This window comes from Centroberyx affinis, unplaced genomic scaffold, assembly GCF_046629955.1.
Source record: "Centroberyx affinis isolate AG114_WGS23_722 - 3 ecotype Tasmania unplaced genomic scaffold, CSIRO-AGI_Caff_v1 ptg002751l_1, whole genome shotgun sequence".
NCBI lineage: Eukaryota > Metazoa > Chordata > Actinopteri > Beryciformes > Berycidae > Centroberyx > Centroberyx affinis.
The window spans coordinates 31,349-47,265 of record NW_027280914.1 but is presented as its reverse complement, the minus strand read 5'-3'; the positions used below and the strand labels follow the sequence as shown (position 1 = coordinate 47,265).

General features: G+C 46.2%; 1 protein-coding gene across 1 annotated transcript in view; it reads left to right on the top strand.

The window, feature by feature from the left end:
* Positions 1-1,110: 1,110 nt before the first annotated feature.
* Positions 1,111-15,917, top strand: part of shisa9a (shisa family member 9a) — a 43,568-nt gene continuing 28,761 nt past the window's right edge. The window contains exons 1-2 of the mRNA XM_071535710.1: positions 1,111-1,625; positions 2,471-2,577. Of these exons, the coding sequence (XP_071391811.1) occupies positions 1,111-1,625; positions 2,471-2,577 (622 nt within the window). The remainder of the gene's footprint in view (positions 1,626-2,470; positions 2,578-15,917) is intronic.

The following is a 15,917-nucleotide window of genomic DNA, read 5'->3' as shown; positions in this document are numbered from 1 at the left end:
ATCATCTCTTTTTTTGAGAAGTTCGCTAATAAACTTCAGGTAGCAACATTTTCCCAAATGGAGAGTGTTTGGAAATTAAACCCTTCACTTTTACAGCTTTAAATACATTTAAAACTCCTGATGGGATGTCACCATTGTATCAGGGACTATGTCAGTCAATTAGAGAATGAAAAATATCACCTATCTCATGATTTGGTCTTATGTAACATTTGGACTAAGGTTTGGGCCTTTATTAGTAGGCTAATGTTTGAAAATCTTTACTAGTCCCCAGAAATTAATCAAATCTGGTGGCATGGCGCGTGTCCCCTGATCCGACAGACATTTTTGGTGATGGGCGCTTTTTTCAAAATTTCTCCCTTTGGATTTGAAAGGCTGTGCACGCCACTGCCTATGGCAACACAATAAGGTACTTGTGATTTCAGGATTTGTAAAACAAAGGCAACCTACGCCTGAAAATGCATAAAGTACGATTTAAAAAAAAAGAAGAAGAAGGAGAAGCTCCCACGCTTTTCCTCGACGGCAAAACAGAAATGTAATGTGCGTTTTCAGGGGCTTTATCATCATATTTCACAATACAGGCTCTCTCTCCCTGTCCTCCTCAGCCTTCGCAGTCTCATTCCCTCCCCCTGTTTTCCTCCTCCTCTCCTCCTCTCCTTTTGCGCACCAGGCTCTCCCACCCTCGGCTCTTCTATTCGCTCACTGGCGCTCTCATCCTCGGTGCGGCTTAGTTGTGTCTCTGCCTACTCCTGTGCGTAAGAGCGCACCGATGGATATGTAAAGTGATGCACTCCCGACAATGCGGAATCTGAGCCTGCAAATGCCAATCTGAGAGGACCTATAGATGCCGTAGCAGGGGGAGTGCGTAATTGCGCGGAGGACAGTTAATTCGATTGAGTCAACAGTTTATTACACGAAGAATTCACTAAATGTTTTTTTCTGTACGTTTTTGGATGAGGACATATTAGTAAAGATGCTCATCAGCGCGGATGGCGGTGCGTTGTCGTTTGGATGTATGTTTCTGGACTTTTCACCATATCAAGACCGCGCGCCTTTCTTCCTCTCTCCAAGTCTTTTCGTTTTCGCGTGAAGTTGAACGGAGGAGAGAGCACAATGAGAGGGAAATACTTTCTCCTTGGCTACTTGTTGGTCAAAGTTATGGCTCTCGTGTGCAAGGCTGACGGGGAGCCCGGACTGCTCGGAGGATTCGTCATGATCGCCACCTCCAACGGCTCCAGAGAGGAGGAGAGCGTGTCGGACGAGACCCCGCACACGGAGGACAAATGCCGGGGTTACTACGACGTGATGGGCCAGTGGGACCCGCCGTTCATCTGCAAAACGGGCAATTATCTGTACTGCTGCGGCACCTGTGGCTTCCGCTTCTGCTGTTCTTACAAGCATTCGCGGCTGGATCAGAGCACCTGTAAAAATTATGACACCCCGGTGTGGATGAAGACCGGGCAGACTCCCTTCAAGAAAATGAACAAGATGCACGACAGCACCAAAGACAAGACGAACTTAATCGTTTACATCATATGTGGAGTAGTGGCCATCATGGCCCTTGTGGGGATTTTCACCAAGCTAGGGCTGGAAAAGGCGCACCGGCCCCAGAGAGAGAACATGTCCAGGTAAGTCTCTCTCTCTCTCTCTCTCTCTCTCTCTCTCCCTCTCTCTCTGCCCGTTCCTCTCCTCTCAGTGCGCTTGTTTACAACAGACTTGCAGTAGTAGCCTACGCACGCAGTGATCTGGAGCGCGCAAGGTGCTGTTCTTTTGTTCATCTGTCCCCGTGCACGTCAGAAGTGTATAGTGGGGAGACATAAACTGATGCTGGCAGGAGAACAGAAAATCATAAAACCCGCAACTTGTTTCAAACCCCCTAAACACGTTTCAAACCCACATCCTCGAGCAACTTATGTCATCCTCTCTGTTGGGTCATGAGAGCGGCGCTTTATGTGCAGAGTGGATGCTGCATGGTCTCTCCACTCCACTGTCTATACAGCAGGCTGCTTATCCTTTGTGGTATAGCATAACAGTACGTGGGCTACACTTCACTCATCAGGCGGGGGCGGCTTCTTTCACTAAACTGAGTGAGGCAGCATTGCGCTTTATTGCCCCTCCGTCTGTTTGGAGATCATCATATATTGGAAATGCGTGGATTGTCATAGAATATAGCTAAATCTTCATAGTGGGTTTTTTTTTTTTACTCCGTAATGCAATAGGCCAGAATCTATCTGCGATGATGGCAGCAAAAAACGAGACACCTGAAACTAAATCCTCCCATTCATCAGGGAATCCAAATATTTCCAGTTAGCTGGACCAGACACAGTTTAATGAAAAGATGCTGTGCAGCAGCGCAGCCCAACTGAATAATTAAATCAACCATGTTATGCACAATTCCTCATGTCTGCACCCCCCACCACCACCACCACCACCACCTCTCTCTCAGTCTCCCCCTCTCTCTCCTCTCCGGCAGGGCCGTCGCCAGCGTGCTGCAGGGCGGGTGTCCAGGTGAGCAGTATCGGGGGGAGGAGGCCCTCGGGATGCATTCACAGCACTATGTTTCCAGGGCCACAAACCTGCGTGAGTTGTTCTGGGAGTTTTGGACAGCTCATTACTGCTTGCTGTGAATTGTGCATGTAACTTAACAGCAGTGTATGGGAGTGTGGGTGTGGTGTGTGTCAGCAAAAAGCTGCTTATTTAAAAGCTGTTTGAATGTGTCCAGGTTGGTGAAAGAGGCTCCCATGAAGCCGTTTGGAGTGATGCTGATCATCAAGGCTTGGCGGCTCATTTAAGAGTCAATTACACCGTGAGGATGTAAAGTTTGGTTAGGAGTGAGGAGGAAGGGGATCAAGTCAGTCATCAAAACTGGCCTAAACTGATCTAAACCCAGCGAATACAGCTACTGGTTGCTGGCAGCTACGCAGTAAAGAAATAAGAGAAAAACCCATGAGCCGTCTTCTCTTCAAAGATATGGGCCTGGGAAGAACATGCCGTTCCCTGCAGGGTTTTCTCTGTTTTGATTCAAATGTCAGAATTGGGTTTTAATTTATCTCACACCGGCCAGATATCCGTCCATTTCATAACGCCGAAGCGCTGGGAAAGAGGAGATCTGCCTTCTGCTTTTGATGAGCTTTTAAAATCATTCCCTGCTTTATTTTGGTCCGTGCCCACATGATATAATGAGAGAGACACAGAGGGAGAGAGGGGAGTGAGTGTGTGTGTGTGTGTGTGTGTGTGTGTGTGTGGTGGTGGAGGGGGGGGGGGGGGGGGGGGGGGGGGTGTAGAGTACAGAGCTATGAATGCCATCTATTTCTGCTGCGTCCCGTGGGCTGCTACAGTACCACGGTTCTGGTAAGCTTGGTGTTTTAACACAGAAGATCAAACACTCTCAGACACACACACACACACATTGACACACACACACACACTCCAACACAAGAACATACCAACACACATGCACTGATGCATTGGGGAGGGTAGATGGTGGGGGGACTGAACATCTCAAGCAGTACAAAGCGTTCAGATTCCACCAAGGTTGCATCACCTCCCTCTTTTATTGCTTGTTTTACCCCCTACCCCTCCAAACCCCCCCCTCCCTCCAAAAAAATGGCATGATAACACAAAGCAAACAGCAGATCTAAGCTCCACTAGAAAAGATGTATTTTGAGAGGCTGAGTGAGTGTAGCTGACACTCGTCTTGTCAGAAGAATGTTTCTCCCTCATCTCTTGCGTTACTATCAAGCTATACATGAATGGCAGCCTGTGCGATTCCATCTGACTGCAGCTGAAATCCTGCCACATCAAAAAGATTGCATTTTGTCTCTTTGGTGTGCGGCAAAAAAAAAAAAATAGCCATCTGAAGAAGTCATTTGATCTGGTATTGAGTTTTACAGTCCTATGTTTAGGGGGGGGAGGAAGTGAAGAAAATTGCCAGTGACAAGAGATAAATTCCGTTATTTCCTGCCTCAAGAATTTTCTTGAAATTTTCTCACATGAAATTATCTCAGTAAAATCCGTGAAAGATGTAAGAAAAAATGCAGTGGAAACGTGAAATTATCTGACATCACGGGCAAGATTGTTTTCATTGTTTTCAGTCAGATTTTAAGACTGAACACAAGATGAAATGGCTTGCTGAGATGAATGTGTTGCAGTGGGGGGGGGGGGGGGTTGAATAACTGCCTGTAATTGTAGGAGAGAGAGGAAAGCATGTACAGTAGATGGTGGATGCTACAATAGCTTTCCATACTGACTAACGACAAGGTGACATAACCCCATTCAGCGTGAAGCACTACGCCCACAGACGCCATCGCCATCGTCATGAAAGTGGAACTCATGGAAAAGCGAGTGAAAAAGGTCTCATTTATTGAATAAAACGGTCTTGTTTAGCTTCAGAGGGGGGTCCCAGTCTCAAAGGTGCTGCCAGGAAAAGAGATAAATATCACTTTTAGTAGGTGTTGGGGTCCGCCGTCTGTCTTTTTTTTTTTTCTCTCGTTCCTCACCGTGGAGGAGACAAGATAGCGGGGAGGCCTCTCACCTGAGCGGCCGGGAGGACACCGCTGTGAAATAGCGATTATTATTTGCGATGTGGAACCCCCCCCCCCGCCCCCCCCGAACCCTCTAATCCCCGGGCTTGTGGGTAATCATGTGGAATGTTATTAACCCCCGTGATCTGGCGGGATCCTCCTCCGACAGCCACCTGATTGGTTCGCGCGTCCCCCTCCGTCGGGCCGAGGGAGACGATTCATCACGGGGGGACGGATGGGTGGGGGAAGGAGGAGGAGAGAGGAATTAGATATGGATTTGCTGGATGTGGACGTGTTATTCTTGTTTTAAGTGATTAATGAACGATAAATAGAGTGAAAAGGGCAAGATGATTTTTCACGGGGGGGGGGGGGGGAGCTGCTGTGTATGCAAAGACGAGGAAGAGGAAGAGGAGGAGGAGAGGGAAGGAGCGGGAGGGACGGTGATTGCGATGTAAAGACGAGTGCTCAGGTGAAAGGGGCCGCTGCACACACACACACACACACACAGAGAGTTTGATCAGGTGTACAGCTGGACGATCTATTCTTAGTGCAAACCACATATTGATTATAGCTTATGGCCAGATTGCCCTATTACTTGCATCAATGAATCTGGTCTGGCAGGTCTCTCCTGGCTTATATAGGAGGAGAAAATTCCTCTGGGCCTCGTGCGACCGTCACTCACAGAGCGCTATTTGTCTGTAAAGCAATCACTGATAACCACTGCTGCTATATTTATATATTTATATGCTTCTCCCCTCAAGCACTTTATTCAATGCATTTGTCAACAGAGGCAAAGCAGAACAGCAAGAGAAGCCCGTATTCCCAGTGTGTGGGCTGCCGTGTGTTGATAACCCTGAACCGTTATCACATGTACTGCACATGGAAAACAAGTGAGACGCACAATATCAATTAGAAATATAAAAGGCCTGAGATCTGTGCCTGTTCTCTCGGGGCCCCACGGGATATCCAGTGGGCCCCCCTACACCCCGCTACATATTAAAAATGGACACTTTAGTCCTCGGTGCTTCGTGAACCCGAACCAGCCAGCCCGCCTATCCCCAACAGGGCCGGCTGGCAGACTTTCATGTCATCTCAAAAAACCGGAGACTTTGTTTGAATGCTTAAAGCGCTGAAAATCCCGTGTCTCTTCGCTTTCAGCATCAAAGAGCACAAAGACACAAAGAAGGGAGGAATGGAGAGAGAGAGAGAGGGAGAAATTGAGAGAGGGAAAGAGAAAGAGAGGGATCAGTACAATGTCAGGAATCAAAAGATCTCTGTGGCAACACCCAGACCTTTTTCAACGGTCCGAAGGGCAGGGCTTTGACTTTTGACACAAGTTAAATTAAAGCACTACTCAAGCGTGATGCAAAGTCACAGCTATGCTCTTGTCTTGGATGGATCGCCAAGAAAAGTCAACATCTGGAGGCATTTTCGCTCAGTTAAGGGTGTAGAGGTCCTGAGAGTTTCTTAAGTCTAATTGACAAAACGGCAGCTAATCTTGGTGTTACTGCGCTTGCTGCATAATCTACTCATGCTCAAGTTACTCATGAAATTTTATTGGCGAAAGGCTGTTATCCTCGGGAATTATTACAAGGAACACTTCCTCCAGACCAATATTGTACTTCTCAATTCTTTGTGTAATTGTGTCATTTTGCATATTGCGCTGACGAGCTTTAGGTGGGGAGCAGTATTAGTTTTCCAAAGACAATTCACACACACACACACACACACACGCGCGCACACACACACTACCATGTTCTGTATTCACAACTCAATTCACCATTCGCAGGCTTAATTACCTCCCGAGCAGTTATAATCTTTTCCTAAACATCCAGAGATGGGTAGGATGAAATTTTAATAGGTAATTGCTTCTGAGATTGCACAGGCATGAGAAAAGGCCTTGTCTGCAGAATACTGCTTCTCCGCCTTGTGTCTGCGAGCGTGTGTGTGTGTGTGTGTGTGTGTGTGTGTGTGTGTGTGTGTACTGGCTTGTGTGCATGCAGTGTGTAAATTTGTGTGTGTGCATACATGTACACATAGTGCACGCCTGACAGCCGTCCCAGAGGAGCTGTGCATGTCCTTCGTTAAAACTAGGTGACTGTGTGACCTTGTCTTGTGAGCTGTCATCGGTGCGTCATGTCTGATTGCAGAGCGTCAGGGCAGATGGAGGAGCAGGAGCGGGCTGACCTGCACAGACAGGCTGCCAAACACAAAATGACAGCGCTGGAGGTAGTTATCTGTGAGGCTTCACCTCCATTTGAACCTCAGCTTCTATCTCCAGGTTCAAACAGGCAGGAAAAGCAGCTGTGGCTGAGGTTCGTCCCTCAGGTGGTCTTCAGGCTTTCAGCCCAGTGGAGCCACAGCAAGGGTCCCATCACACCTACAGTTTGTTTTCCTTGGTCCGAACCAGTGTGGAAAAGTTTATTTTGTTGCGTCTTTGTATTTGGTTCGTTTAGGTTAAATTATAGGCAAACCGGGGCTTGTAAACAAAAGTTACTTGGACTCACAAGCAGCTTGTTTATTGGGTTTATTGAGTTGTGGTAACCTGTCATCCTGCCAGGTTAGAGATTTTGCTGGCAGGGGAGTCAAACCAAATCTCATAGCGAAGCATGATGGATTTGTCTGCGCTCTTCTTCTCTGGTGTTCATATCAGTTAAGAACACATGAAGAAACAGCTGATTATGAGCATCAGTCGAGACTGCGGTTTGCCCTCGCTTCATTTTGTTCTGCTAGGCTTTTCAAGCATGAGGAACTGCTGGATATCAGATGTCAACATCCGTCTCAAATCGTGCGTTTTGAGGTTGTTTCCTGTACTTGGTTACATCCCCCCTCCTAATGAACCACACCGCAGTTCCCTTTGAAGAGGACCGACATGGATTTTCAAGCTATTTGGTGCCACCCAAGCTCAAATGGCATTGTTCTCACTTGCCCGACTGAACCAAACTAAAGGAGAAAATCAGGCTACAACAAGCAGGGAGGCAAAGAGACAGTAAGTCACAGGCTCAGACACTCAGAAAGAGCAGCAGCATCGCCTCCTCTCCTCCTGGGCCTCGTTCCTGCACCCTGTCTCTGCCTAATTATCTTAATGTGAGGCCCCTCGGCAGCCCGGGGATGCCATTAGACTCCTGTTTATTAGGGCTCTGGGGCCGTGCAGCCGGCTAGCATCGACCAACTGCAGACATCCGCTCAGTTTAGACACAGAGGGAAGCCGGCCAGGGAGGTGTCAACATTGCCTGGGGGGGGGGAAGAGAGGGGAGGGAGACTGAAAAAAGGAGAGAGAGTAGAAACAGAAGAAGTCAAGGAGATGGAGAATATAATGCATTTGTGCAAACGTGAGAAGGCGTGTTCTTTTTCCTCGTCCCTGGGACCTACTGAAGGAAAAAAACTAACACTGATAAAATTTCTTTCTGGGCCCATTCTGTTTGTTTGGCGGTGTGTTTCTCCTATTCCAAGAAATAACTGGCCAAGCGTAGATGGCGTGACGTCATGGCGAAATATTTCCAGCAGCTATAATGGAGTTTGATATGAAATGGAGTTTGATGTCAGTGATCTAAAAGGTTTTGGTGTCAGTCCCTCAGAATCAAAGAGCGAGGACTTCTGTCTAGAGCCGCCATTTTGCACCAAGAGACGTTCCAACAATCATACAGGGAGAAATCCATCGTAGAAGAGGAGAGAGACCAATTTCTCCACCCACAGGAGCAGGAAATAGACCAGAATGCACTGCAGCCAAGACATGTGTTGAGTAAGAACTGTGGATTATGAAAACACCCCAGTGTCCACAAACTAGTTGGCTAGCTAGCGATATTCATTTGCCCATACGCCATATGCCGACCTTTGATTGAAAGTAACAAGTCCAGGCCGCTTCACTGGGGGTTGTCAAAATGCATTCTGGGAAACGTAACGAATTAGTAACTTAAGTAAAGGTAGATGAGGAAGGTTGAAGGCAAGTTGGCACAAAAAAGTAAATGACCACACTTCATCACAAAATAAATCCTGGAAAGCATTCAACATCACAAATTGACAATATCTAACAGTATGAGAATATCCAAGGGCAGATTTTTCCCTTTACTTCTATAAAGTATTGACTTCTAAAGTGGTAGAAGACGTCCCTGAGCTGCACTGAGCGCCTATTACCCAGCATTTTCCTATTCCATCAGCTTCTTTGTGAAAGGTAATATAAATGGAAACAAGCGCCACCTTCAGCGTGCATTAAAAAAAATCAAACAGCTCTTTGACGGGTGGAGGGAGCGGTCTAATGTATGCTGCCTGTCTGTCTATGTCCTTAGTGTTTTGCATCTCTTCCAGTGTGTAATTTTCCATCTTGTCATTGCGGTGTTGTAATAAAAGAAGCAATAGGGACGGTGAATATCTTAACTTCTAATCAGCCGAACGCCTTCCCTCCTCTCGCCCTCCTCACGAATATTAATCAGTTAATTTACTCCCAGGAAGTCACATCTTGCGGTTGACAGGTAATTACGTCTGTGGGCGTGTGTGTGTGTGTGTGTGTGTGTGTTTGCGGGCGTGCACGTGCGTCGGAGCCCATGTGTTCGCCTGCGTGCTCATTCCCAACGTATGCATGTGTGTGTGTGTGCATGGGCATGTCAGCCGCATAACCTGTGGTGCACTTGAGTCAAATCCTGAGCAGGACGAGTAATATTACATCCATCTATCTCCATCTATTTCAGTCTCATTTACATTTGACTATCAGTAATGATACAGCACTCCCAGGCAGATTCCCAGGCAGTCATGGGATAAGCAGACAGACTTCCCATCTGTATGTTTGAACAGGTGGTTATCACCACTGGTTTCTAATTAACTGCTACACTGACTCTTCTTAATCGACCATTCAAATTAATGAGTTAAGCCTTTTGCAAATATTAGGATTATTTTCTGTCATGTAAATTCTCACTAAAAATGGAAATTATCTGCCAAAAAAAAAAAGACCGTAAACATTGCGTTTAAAAGTCGAGGGTTTGTAATTCTCACTGTATTCAAGTTTCAATGCATGCATATTTATATATCCCTCATTGCAGTAGAAGAGCTGTTGAGAAAATAGCAATGTTCCTTTTAACAATAACAACCTCGCTGTCTGTCAGAAATACAGTGAAGCGAGCCAAATCTCATAGTGGCATTATAAGTCTATTTAGGCCTCCTAACATGTAGCTGTGTTATGCCGTGTGAAATCCTCTGTAATCCGCAGCTATTGTTACACAGTTTCCCTTTCATAGTGTTTCTAATGGGAAAATAGAGGCCTAATCTTCCGTATTACATAGAATAACAGTATGTTTTCTTGCCATTTCCCAACAGTATTTCCAGCTATGTTCCATAGAGACAGCGCATAAAATAGGCCACGCCCATCGTGGGGGAAATCACTGCACCGCTCTCGATTCACTTTGTGTGATGAATGCACATCATTGTCATTATTGCCCAAATTAAACATGTCTAAAAGCTGTTGTGTGGTGGGATTCACAGCCAACAAACTTAAAAACCACGAATTACAGTTTTTTGTGTTCCCGAGCAAAACAAGAAGAAGAAAAATGTGGATCCAGGCCGTAAGGAGAGAGGCGCTGACAGTGGCTCATGGTAGAAGAGGGGGAAACTTTGGGACCCCGAGAGTAAATACACTTATAATGTGGCCACTATTTTGTCACTGGTCAGTAACCTACCAGTAATTATCTGGTTATATTCTTGTAAGATAACCTGTATGTTAAAATGTGTTTAAACGCTACCATGCTGTCTTAACATTAGGCTGCTACTAAGCTAACATTACTGAGCCAGTTCCTCTCTATACAACAGATGAGTTGTGTTCATGTGTTTGGTCTCAGGATATTTTGCTCTGTATTTCTAAGTATTTCACTTCAGGTCACTGTGTGGGATAATTTATCCAGCTTTATTGGAGTAATGAAAAAGGACATTGATGGAGGCCAATTAAGTTCATTTTTTCAATGTACATTTCCCTCTCTGTTGGAGGCAGTGTGCTGAAATAATTCTTTGACAGACTTGTCTACTCGAAAACAGAAAAAACCTTGTCAGGCTGTCCGTATCTGAAAAGATTTGCTCCCGATCGTTGCTTTTGCCGGGTTGTTAGCGATATTGTTTTCCCACACGGTGGGCGTGGCTTTCGAAGTATGACGCGCTCCGCAGTGTCTCTCAAAGAAGACTTCTGTCAGTGTTGGAGCGGAGCTGTGTGCTGGGCAGTCTCTCCTCAGTGTGTGTGTGTGTGTGTGTGTGTGTGTGTGTGTGTGTGTGTGTGCGTGCTGAGAGGCTTGGCTTTGAAAGAGAACAGTCTGTTTTGGATGAACCGGCCAAAGCAACAGATCACTCCCCGTGTCCCAAGGCACTGAAGGCTCTTTTCTCCTTTCCCTCCCTCATGCATACGCATGCATATGAACACACGCGCTACCAAAAGACGCCCACACGTGTACACACCCTCCACACATACACACACACACACAGTCATACATAGACACACACACACACACTCTCCTTTCCCGGCCCGTGTTTCACGCGGCCTGGGGGCAGGCAGCAGATTTGCTTGGCTAGTTGACTGACGCCACCAGCGATGTAAAGTCACAGGCAGGGAGAGCTCATGCTGTGAGCACATTTGTGATAGCCCACCCCCAAACCCCCCTCACACACACACACACACACACACACACACACATCCACCCAACTCAGGGTGGTGGTCCTGGGCGAGCGAGCTCCGTCTCCCTCTCTCTCCCTCTCCGCCTGCGGGCTTCAGTATGGCCTGGCTCGCTCTCCACCCTGCCTTGGGGAGGTAAGGACATCTTGGCAGCGTCCCCGCCGCTCCCCCTCCCATCCTCACACACACATATGGACACACAGCAACACCGAAGCACACAAACCCGTGGACAGGCTTACAGCAGCCCCCCCCCCCCCCCCCCCCCCCCTCCACCCCACCCACCCTCTCCTGCTGGGCGCTGGCCCATGGATGGGGGACATGTGGCTGGGCGAAATGCGTCACGATGCTGGGCTCTCGCTCCGACAGATCTGCTGCCCGCCCGCCCGCCCGCCCGCCTGCTAACTACCAGCCTGGAACGACTCACAAAAACAGAGAAGGAGTTTTGTTTTCCACCCTTCTGATTGCTGCAATCGCCCTGCTCTCAATCCCTCCACCCCCCTTCCCCTCCTCCTCCTCCCCCCGGCTCCGGGCCACTCTCGCTGTTGCTGTTTCTCTTAGCCAGTAGTTGTGCATCTGGTCACGGAAGCTGTTCTACTTTCTACTCACTCCTGATGTTGTTGTTTTTGTTGTGTTCTAGTTGAGTTTTTTCACCATTTTTCCCCTAGAGAGAAGCAGAAGTGTTTCTCTGTCTGTAGCCATTTGTTTGTGAGAAGCTTAGAAGGCACTGAAAACCAGATTTAGATGTATGTAGGGCTGGGCGAAATATCATATAATATAATTTATAATTTATCATATGAGACGCAATATTGTGAAATAACATAAATGTCACTTCTTCCTGGTCTTAAAGGCGGCGTTACAGTAAAGTGACACAATTGTCTAAATTTTTAAAATGAACAATGATTGGCTTTACCTGCTCATCATATCCATATTACTTATTACCGATTACACATTACTGATTAGTAATGATCATTACTAATTTTTGAAATTTTCTTGTGTGTAAATATCTTGTGAAAGCACAAATACTCATCCCCAAAATAACATCACATTATTGATATTAAGGTATTCACTCTGTGATATTTGATTTTGTCAATATTGCCCAGCCTTAGATGTACTGTATGTCTTACATATGTTTTTTGCTGTGGGCTTGGTATTGAGCACAGTCATGGTCTACAGTTGAAAGACAAATCCTCTTCCTTGGGGGATTTAGAGGATGAGATCAGAAATGTGTTTTGTTTCAGGGGGATCTCTCTCATGGAAAGGTCAGCCACTGTCCTTCTGTATTTCGTCCACATATAACCTGCCATCTTAAGTGAAAGCATCACACAGGCTGAATCACTGCAGTGTCAAGGAGAAGACTCTTATTTAATACATAACATCATCAGGAAGACTTTCAACCATCCTTGCCTCTCAAAGTTTAAAGTCATGATGAGATGTTTAACTGCAGAGTCACTACTGATTGTCCGATCTGACAAAGGTCAGTTGCTAAATAAGGAATTGGAGCTGCTGATAGCCTAGGAGGTACAGAAGCTTGTGACCAGAAAGTCGCCGGTCTGGCTGGGAAAATCTGTTAGGGGAAAGTGAATGAGAAACACTCTTCCCCTCGTCTACAGTTACAGTCGATGTGCCCTCGAGCAAGGCACATAACCTCCCATATCTGCAGTGAGGCTGCAGTAGTTGGAGCAGTAGACTGAGGATGTACTGGGCAGCTCCAAAGTGTGAATGTTCTGTGTAAATGCGAAGCAGATGGCTGCTGAAAAAACGCATGTGTGCTATCAATCCTCCCTGGATCAATAAGTAATATTTATTTACATCAACACTTTTAAAACCACAATGTTGATACTGCATCTATTTGGATATCCTTTGTTGCCAAAAGCGCAGACTTGGTGGTTTAGCGAACCTGATGACTTATTATGGAAATTTGGATCGTTTCCCTGCCCTTTCATTGGCCGCTGTGTTTAGTCTCATGCATATATGCAAATGCACCATTTGAGTATCTTTTGGCCGGATCACAGGCAGCAGCACGGCACTGTGTCTGTGTATATGCATACAGCAACTTAATGAGCTTCATAATCTCAACGGGCCGTACCTTATTGGAAAATCAGAGAGCGCATTAATTTAGGTTGCTGCCCAACAATGTATAATATAGCTGCGCCTGTGATGACGCATTCTCCTTTCATTTAGCTCTATTATCATTCGTGGAACTTGCGCATGCAGATTTAATGCTTCCCTCGCGTGTCTATCCGCAGCCTAAACTCATACAACTGAGTACGTCTTTGTACGCGTGATAACCATCCGCAATCACACAAGAAAAGTACTATTTCACTATAGAGAGGTAGAAATTGCATGGAGTGCTGCGGTGAGTAGAGAAATAGGGATTGTAGAGATACATAAGAGACAGGCATCCAGAGGGAGAGGTACCTTTAGATGTCACTGTCAACCTCACCAGCAGGCAGCGATTGAATCTGTCCCCCCAGGAATCTTGGGAAATGGAAGCAGAGGGGATTTTGAAAGTGCCTTTTTTTTCCATTCTGCTATACGGAGCCTGACGGAGAGTAGTGGTACACGGCATGTGTGTGTGAGAGAGAGAGAGAGAGAGAGAGAGATAGATTGAGAGAGAGAGAGAGATGAAGGGAGAGAAAGAGAATGAGACAGAGAGAGTGCAAGCAGAAGGAGAAAGATGGGAAAAGAAAGATTGCGAAAAAAGGACGACGAGAGCGAGAGGAGGCCGTTCAACGAAAGACAGAGCGGGGGGGGGGGGAATCTATAGCGAGGCCATCGATCTCGAGAAACCCTCTCAGCGCTCTGAGCTCAGAAGGAGCACAGCAGCCAAACTCCCCTGTTGCTTCTCGCCTCCGAGGACAATGGTGGTATTCCGCTGTTGTGGCGATGTGGCTCCGATGCTTTGACGTTCATTTAGCCCTAAAGTGGTCAATGGCTCCTCTGTGTACAATAACCCCCCCCCCTCCTCCTCCTCTTTAGCATCAGCAAACCCGTTATGTGTCAAGTGTGAACATATTGACGTGTGAATGTAGCAGGTGCATCGGTCCTGCATAGTTTACTGGGAGAGGAGATGAGAGCCATCTGGATGACGCATCATTGATTGGGGATTTCTTCAGGGAGTTTTGGCTGCTGCTTAATAGACAGATGAGACAATGAGAGGGCAATGGATTGATACATGGAGGACAGAGAGGATGGAGTGTGTGTGTGTGTGTGTGTGTGTGTGTGTGTGTGTGTGTGTGTGTGTGTGTGCACGTGAATGTCGGTGTGTGAGTGCACCGTGTGTGTACAGGCATTTTTTGTACACACACTTGAGTATTTTTTCTCCAACCCCGCATCCAAGTATGGTTTCTCCCCACCCCACTCTGTATGTTCATATGCATGCTCATGTGTGTGTGTGTGTGTGTGTGTGTGTGCAGATGTGACATTTTGCATGCATGGCCTCGAGTGCAAACATTTCACTTAGAGCCTGTGTGCCTGTCTGCTCCTCATGTTATTTCAGCATCATATTGAATTTCATCTTGCCTAACCTGTGTCATTTAGGCCAGCCATATGTTTGTATTGATTTTAATCCGCACCTATATACGATACATCCCTTATGCCCATCACATACTTCTGTCCCTCTCTCCCTCATCCCTCTCTCTTTCATCCTCTCCCTCTCTCTGATTGTGTGAATTGTTCTACCGGTCTCCCTAAACACACTGCCCTAAGATCAACAGTTAACAGCCATAAATGATGTATAATTCATTCCATGCAGCACTGCCTGCGCAACAGATTAGATTTATGTATGGCTGCCTCCTCTGACCCACAATATCTATCTCCTGGCACCTCGCGAAATTGTAATGCATCTCACACCATTCCAGGCTCTTTTGTGGATGAGAAAAACAAGCTACTTTTTTTGGTCTATAATTTGTTGGTGAAAAGTTACAGCGGCTGAATTCTCCATGCAGCTCCGTCTGATTTAGGAAGTGGCAGACTTTGCTCCAAGCAGTTGCCTCTATATGTTCAGCTTGAGTCACATTTTAAAGGTGCTAGCATATAGCATTTTAAAAAATCAATATATCATCGTCGAATTAATTGTGATGCCTTGATATAATTATTGTAAATAAATGAGATTATTGGTAGCCGGTGGTATTGTTAGCGCTAGTGTTTCTCAAAATCAAGACCACATTTCCCATAAACCCCAATGTTTTCTGTTGCTTTTTCAGTTAAATGTTTTCTGTTTGTCTTTACTGAAGAGGATAAACATGTCCTTTCACCATCTTCCATTGCCGGAAACAAAGCTTTAGCTCCGTTTTCACTGGAAGAACTTCCCGTTTTGTGCCATAAAGCAATCTCCTTCTGTGCCTGTGCCATAAATCAATCCAGGAAAAATCCAACTCGGTCACACATAATGCAAAATGCAGCGTAGAGGCCGGTAGACTCTGCCAATCTTCCCAGCGATGGTCTTGTTTGTTTACGGTAATTAGAGAGTAATGTCTCAGAATTAATGTGGTGATGATTTATTGATGCTCCTTTACTGTTGATATTTGTGATATCTATTTACCAGCAATTGTATGGATTCTAGCTATCAAACAAAAAAAAAGAGGATTACAGTCAGTATCTTCGGTTTGCGATTTGCATCATCTGCAAGCTGCCAGACAGGTATCAACACCGACACTCAGGAGAAAATCAAACAGTTGCAACAGTTTCCCTCGCTGGCTACTATCCCAGCTGCAGCCCGCAACCCCCGGAGTGAAAGTTTTAATATCTAATGG